The 7,524-nt window shown below is 36.6% G+C and overlaps 1 protein-coding gene across 1 annotated transcript; it reads right to left on the bottom strand.

Moving 5' to 3' along the window:
* Positions 1–2,208: 2,208 nt before the first annotated feature.
* On the bottom strand, positions 2,209–4,065 carry LOC113715500 (zinc finger protein WIP6-like). Its single transcript, XM_072070574.1, has 2 exons — positions 3,083–4,065; positions 2,209–2,831 (listed from the first exon to the last, which is right to left on the bottom strand). Exons 1-2 carry the CDS (start codon positions 3,494–3,496, stop codon positions 2,388–2,390), a joined length of 858 nt encoding a protein of 285 aa, XP_071926675.1. The 5' UTR covers positions 3,497–4,065; the 3' UTR covers positions 2,209–2,387.
* Positions 4,066–7,524: the final 3,459 nt, after the last annotated feature.

The raw sequence follows: 7,524 nt of genomic DNA, 5'->3' as shown, positions 1-7,524 counted from the left end.
TATTTTTCTCTCCCTTATCATCTAGAAGAACAGCAAAACAGAAATTTGTTGACTTACCAAAAAAAAGTGGGGAAAACAAAAGAAAGAAGAAAGTCCATGAAGTAATAGGACAAAACTGGGAATAAAATGTGTATGTATAGCTGTGAGTTGAGTGCCTAACTCAAATGAAAACGAAGAAAAAGAGATAGAGAGGCCATGTTCGTAGATTCTATCATTCGATGAAATGTTTCTAAGTGAGGGTGTCTTGGTGGAGTTGTCCTTGCAATCCGCACATGCATGCATGAAAAAATAGAGAGAAATTTGCATTGGAACTATTCTTTTCCATCATGCCAGAAGGGCTTGTTAAAAGGAACAAGAGTATTGCTAGAAAACGATAATCAAAATAAAAACCCAGAACCCCTGACCACTTCTACATACAACTTGGGATCAATTCAGACTTAAATTGCAGCAAATAATCTAGATCTCCTTTTATTTTTTTTTTTAACTGGTCAAACTTGGGACAAGGAAGCCCGGCCACCACGTTGCTTCTTTGGTTAAGCTTCATAAAATGTTGGAGAAACGCCAGATATTTTTCTGTTTAAAGGTGATTACAGGCATCCCTTTTCCTTAGATGGGATTCCAACAACTATTCTTTTTGCTTGACAACTATTCAATCTAACCGTATAAAAAAGAATGAAACAGAAGAAGGAATTCTTGGACATGTTAGGCTACAGTGCTAAAGTTTCCTACAAGAGTAATTTCTTTTTTTCTTTTCTTTCTCCGATCAAAAACATTTCTCCTATTCATTACAATAAAATGTTCGCGTCTTGACAGCCCAAAGGGCCATATAATGCAGACTTTTTGTGTACTATACTGTAGTACATGCATCCCTGCAGCAAACCAAATAATTTGATTAGAACCATCATCTGAGAATTCTGATCAAATCTTGATCAGAAAAAAGTAAGTCTGAATTTATTGTCCAATAAGAAAACCTCACTCCAGAATTTGTCTGTGTGTTGAAGTTGACACACTTGCACACAAAAACAAGAAGAACAAATAAAATCAGAAGTACGGCAAATTGTCACGGCTGTTCTAACAAGCCAAGGAAACTAGTAAAAATTAGTGAACTTTAACAATGATAATGGACCAGTTTTATGCGGCCTAAGTCTCAAACCAGGGAGAAAAACGAATACCAATTACAGCTCAAAAATGGGTAAAAATGAAAGAACAGGAAACAGAAAGTTGAATGTATCAAAAAAGTAGAGCGATAATACTGATAAGACGGTGAAACTGTTGAAAAGTAAGGCATGCAGTGCAGGATATGGACCTCATCCTTGACATATACATCTGAGAGAGCAGCCATATAGTATCAGAGTGCATATGAGCCCATGCAACCACATTATTAAACTTAAAGAAGGCAAAAACAGGGCTCTGGCAACATATTACGAAATATCTGTTTGTTTCGTCCCAAAAGGTAGAAAGTTAATACTTTGGGTGAAACCCCAAAAAGAAAAACTTCCAGTGGTCCATTGTTACCTTCTGACAAAAGCCTCTATCAAAGTGTTAGTAGTGCTAGTCCAAGCTCAGCCCTCCTCAGGCCCTCAGACCAAAAGCCTCAGAAAAAACTCAGACTCAGTCTCTACTCTCCTGTCAGACTCTGAAGGCCCAAAAAAATAAAGTGGGGAAAAAAAGAAAAGAACCAAACTTTAATCAGATAATCGAACTGGCACTTCGAACATTAATGCCATGCAACTGTGCCTTTCATTATACTGTTTGTCCTCATCTTTTTCTCTCCCTTTTATTTCTCTCTTTCTCTTCTCTCAAGTCCCTCAAACACATAGATGATAGATCCGCAGACACATTCAGAAGCATAGAGCCAAATAGTCACTATTCAGACTTCAGCAGCCTACCACCACTACTACAACTAAAGGTTCACATGTAATAAATGGATGTACATTGGCAGAATCATATCCGACATTTCTATTCTATTCTTCACACATTAATCACTTCTTGATCTTTTTGATCAATACCACTTTGTCCCTTTTCAGTATTAGATCGAGTTTTGCACAGTTTGCACCCTCCTAAACTTCTCTTTGTGACCATTGAATACTCAAATCAACAACGCTAGTGTATTATGTACGTTAAGGTAGGTTTTTTAATCCTTTAACACTAATCTATTACTGAGTGTACAATTTGTTTTGAAAAACTAGGAAAAAATCCTATCATAAATTGGTCAAAATTGACAAGAGCCAATGTGCAATTTATTATTACCTACTACAAACGTGCAAATCATGTACGAAAACTGGTCAATTGACAACAAACATAAGTTAGTAGAATACTAATGTTTAGGGTACAAACTAACAAAACCCCCAATACTTTTCGAGGGTACAAAGTCTATCTAGCCCTACTTAGTAGTTGTCCTCTTCTTCTTCATCATCTTCTTCTAATTCTACTAATTCTTCAATTCCACGCAAGTCTTGACTATGTGCTGCATGGCCATCTCCAAAAGCTCTAATATGGTCTTTGAGTGATCTTTTATGCTTAAAATCAGAACCACAAATACAAAACCATAACTTCCCACAATTCTTTTCATGAGTCCTCCAGTCTCCTCTAACCGCAAATGGCTTCCCACATTTTCTGCACTGAAATGGCTTTGTCCCATGCTTTCTCTTGTAGTGTGTTTGAAGAGTCCTAAAATCCTTCAAGGGCCTTGATCTTGGATGATCTATGTTGTTCTTGCAACCCTCAGCACAACAGTAACAGGGAAGTTTAAGCATGGATGAGGCTGGCTTTGTCCCTCTTAAAGATTCTGGCCCTTTTCTGTATTGTGATCCATGCCCCCACATATGCATCTACAGAAGGATCATGAGGATAGAAAAGTTATGCAAGAGATTGATCTAAGCCCACATAAAATAATAATCATCAGCCACAAAAATCTCTAAACAAGTCTACATACTAGTGTAGCAACCAACTAGTTGCAAGTTGCAACACTATTGTTTACTGAAGGTTTTGTTTATTTTTGCATGCAAGGAGTTAAGGGGAAAGAAGAACATTGATAGGATCTGATTATAACTGAAAATGAATTACATAGAAGTTCCATAACCTGCATATTGTTGTATCTGTTAAATGTTTTGTTGCATACAGGACAAGAAAACTGAGTGGGGCCAACAAGAATTTGAGCTGGAGTAGGAATCCAGTATTGTCCTTCAGGAAGAACCCCAAAGTTATGAGCATGACTAGTAGAGCTAGCTTCTGAAGTAGGCAGACCAATATGAAGTGCCACTGTTACACCATTTTCAGCATTAGTCCTAGGGCATTGTTGATAGTTATCCTGAGGTAGTTGGCTTGAGGAGTACTCAAAACTACAGTCCAGAAGATTCTTTGAGGTGTTGTTTTGGCCTGGAGGAGCAAGAGAAAGAAGAGTTAAAGAATCATCATCTTGATCATCAGCCTCCAAACTGCCAATCTCATCAGTCTCACCTGATGAAATGTTTGAACAACAATGAATTCTTTGCATGGAGATAAGCTATTGGGTATGAACTTATAGAAGTCGTCGGAAGGCAGATTTTAGGTTTGTGTCATAAGAAATAGGCAAATAAACAAAACTATTTGTTTATATATGGATTTTGAGAAGGTTCAGAATCTGGGATTTTTGTGGGATTTTGTTGGGATATTAGTATGACAATAGGCGAGAAAGGGATATAGAGCAAGTGAGAAAGGGATAATAGAGCAAGGAGTAGTGATGACTGATGAGTTTGAAGGCAGAGAGAGTTGTGCTGTGTGTTCTCTCCCTCCACACGTGGAGTTGAAAGATATGACAATTTGGCTTGTTTAGGGACGGAGGAGACAAGGTATAAGTAAAGGAGGGAGAATTGGGGGGGGTGAAAAATACATAGAATTGTGTACCAAAGTAACAGCAAATTTCTCTCTTGCTGTTTCACAGCGTTGCTCGTTTCCCAACTGAGAAGCGAGAACTTTGAGCCCTTGTCAAGTCATATGGGCTTCCTCCTCTTTCATCATCATCTCTCTCTCCCTCTCCCTCTCTCTCTCTCTCTCTCTCTCACCATTTATGTATTTATGGTTGGATGGATGATTGAGGTGTAGGTGTAAACAGGGAACAAAAGGATAACTGTAGAACTGAACATAGTGATCTCTCTCTCTTCTACTTTCGTTATTAAAGGAGGTTTTGATAGAGATGTTTTACAATATAAAGTTGGAAGATGTTACACTGCAGAGAGCAATCCAGGAAGTCATGTTCATCAAACACACTATACACTAATCCAACCTTTGCCTTCTCCTCAATGATGGTCCCTCATATGATGTGGTCACACATTGATTTGATTTCTTATATAAAGCGAAGGTCTGTGACTTGTCCCCAGCGACAAGAGTATACGCACCACCTCCTTAGATATCTGATTCTAGTCCAATAGGAAATTGCTACAGCTTGCTATACATGTAAAGATCTACACGTAAAGATCTTTGGTGACCTTTTTGAGTTTGCAAAGTAATTAATCCTCGGATTTCCAACGTTAAGAATCAGTTATGTGCAAGACATCATTTCTACCTTTTGTCGCTAAGCGCCTGCACCTTGATGGGCTGCTGCTCTTAAGAGTATGTGAATGAAGGAGCTATGCATGATACAAAATCAATTAGTTGTCAACAAAGTCAATATTGCCATCTAAAGAAATGTTCCAATTCATTAAGGTGGCTGCATTAGTCCACATGATTTGTCATCCACCATATATATATATATATATATATATATATATATATATATATATATATTGACAAGAAAATTTTGGTATGATCAAGTCTATATGACTCAATTAACATGCTGGATATAATATTCACACCATAACTCTCACTATTTCACAACTGAAAGTTGTGACGAGGACATCTGTCTTATTACTATTTTTGACATCACTTAATTTTTCGTCCGTGCACTTCCCCTACAAGAGAAGATGCCATTGCATCAAATCTCTTAGCGAGCCATGCATCTTATCGTCACGGATCTAGCTATTCGAAGTTGTGCTCGATATGCAGTCATGCTTCCTCTCTCTATGACTGTTATGCACCACCCTTGGCTATGAGGACCATCTTCAATCAGTGTCCATAGATCGAATAGACTCAAATGGATGGATGTAGAAGAGAAGATGCTTGCCACCATGAATATAATTTTGCAAGCCATTAAGGTGAAATGCTGTCTCTTTGTTCCCCGGCTTGGTCGCGAGTTACACGGAGATACTATCATTTACCTGAACAAGTGAACAATAACCCAACCAAACCACGTATGCAGAAAACCACGTACTAATGCTAATGTCTTTGCTTGGGAATCCTCAAATTGGAGCTCGTAAATAGCAGCATTATACATATGCTAATGTTTTTTGGCACCCGTAGAAATATTCATCTGTGAATTTTCAGCATATAGATAATTAATTATATTGGAAGTCTAGGATTCAAGATCAGTTCTTTTTTTGTTTTGTTTTGGGTTGCTTGCATGTATTGTTGAAGACTCCATTTTCATCCAGGAGAACTAGCAAGCAACTCTGTACGACTAGAATGTGCCACGAGTGCGGGCTGAGGATTAAAGGAGAAATGTGTACTGGGCCAGCCCAGGTTTAGGGCAACAATCTTTGGTTGGCAAACATCTGATTAATCATTCACATTAACTGTTTCTCGTCCAATCCATTGTGATTTCCTCATAGTATCATATGTTTCAAGGAAAAAAAAAAAAAAAAGTACATAGAACATAGTTCAAGAAAATTGTTCGGTACAAAATGTTTTATTTTTGTAACAGTTTCATCATCTTACCGAGGCATATAGATAAAAGTGTCTGAAAAAGCACTTAAAGCTGGTACAAAGAAATCCACTGGCTGCGTATTGGATTCCATGGTCAGTAGTAATGTAAGTTGCCAAAAAAAGGAAAACAAAAAATGGCACCTTCCAGGTTTGCGTTCAAATTTGGCATTTGGAGAGTGGCATGTAAGAAAGGAAAAGTGAAATTTGCCGATGCATTGTCTTGTATTTGAAAGGAAACTATTGGAAAAAGAAAAGAACTTTCCCAGTCTGATCAATAATCTTTTAGCTTTGAACTTTGAAGTGCCACTGTTTCATGATTGACAACGTATAGTGATGGTGCATGCATGTATTAAGCTTTACATCTTCCTTTTACCCAACCTATAGGAAAAGATATAGACTCCAGTTTTTGTTTTTTGTTTTTTTTTTTCTCTATTTTTGAACTGATTTCAAGGAAAGAAATTTGCTACAAATAATTTGTATCCTGAGCTTAGCTAATAGTTAATCTATTAATTCTCTTTGCATGACTTCAGTCGTATGTCATTTTGTTAGGGATCGAAAAGATTAATGAACTAATCCATTGTTCATTCGTGTCTTATTGTTTCAACAGGTAGTACCATACCCACTTTAAAAGTGGTTTAAAAATATTTTCGGATTAAATCACTACTATGTTCTTGATTTTTGAGAACTGTTTCAAGTGTACAATTGCTCAATTTTGTTTCTTTTATTGATTAATTCTTGATTAAACCATTAAATCCTTCAAACTCAGCCTGGGATAGTTGGTGATTAATAATGGTGGAACTATTCAAGATTTGGCCTCCAACAAAGATAGCCCTTCGCAGTTTTTTCACCAGGGTGGCCAAAATAGAGGTCAACTTTGCCCTGGATTTCAGAACCAACCCAAGTTTCACATGAAAGGCCATATACTGTTTCTGCCATATGGAAAGCTTTCTTTGAACATACCTTTGATTACCCTAGAAGAAATCTGCGGGTTGTTGGCCTTTTCCTAGTTTATCTCCGTGTTCTCCTTGTTCCATGTCTATCTTTATAGAAAATTAAAAAAAAAAATTGCACATATCACATAAGCTAGTAAGTAATATTATTAAGCCATGCAGAAGATAGAATTTACAAAAAAGTCAATAACAAGACCAAATTCTCTTTGACAACTTTATAATTTGTTATACGAGCTTAGTGAGGTCGTGCCAAATTGGCATTGACAAAAATAAAAATCGAGTCAGACTAGTTGTTGGCATTGTTTTATATATATATATAAGATTATCTTTTTTACACTAACGGTGTATATATTATCAGTATTGAATGAATGATAACTGTGTAAAATTTGAATTTGAACTTTAACTTTTATACATGTGTCATAAATTTAACGGTAATAATATATACACTATCAGTGTATATATATATATATATATATATATATATATATATAGTTGTTAGCATTAACTATTCATGACCATAGACTCCTTTCGGGGTGAAAAATGTACACTTTGAATTTGCACTAAAGTTTTACCGCGATTCCTTTCCATTTCCAAACGAGTAATTAGCAAGAACTTTGACAAGGGATTTTCATATTATCAAGACGAAAATGTCAATCTTCTTTTTCTTCTTTTTTGAAGACACGAAAATGTCAATCTTGATGGCAAATTGTCGATACCTCTTTAAGATTCGGTGCATGGACTGTGGACTAGTGTCTTTAATTTTGTTCCCGTCCACAGACGGAACACAGCACCCATA

Source organism: Coffea arabica, chromosome 11c (assembly GCF_036785885.1).
Source record: "Coffea arabica cultivar ET-39 chromosome 11c, Coffea Arabica ET-39 HiFi, whole genome shotgun sequence".
NCBI lineage: Eukaryota > Viridiplantae > Streptophyta > Magnoliopsida > Gentianales > Rubiaceae > Coffea > Coffea arabica.
This window is presented reverse-complemented; position numbering and strand designations above follow the sequence as displayed.

What these genes read in the sequence shown, in the direction of transcription:
- LOC113715500 (XM_072070574.1), bottom strand. Translation starts at nt 3,496, where the DNA reads ATGCAAAGAATTCATTGTTGTTCAAACATTTCATCAGGTGAGACTGAT. An exon ending in ACAGATACAACAATATGCAG is followed by an intron (nt 2,832 to 3,082) that starts GTTATGGAACTT and finishes ATCCTTCTGTAG; the next exon opens with ATGCATATGTGGGGGCATGG.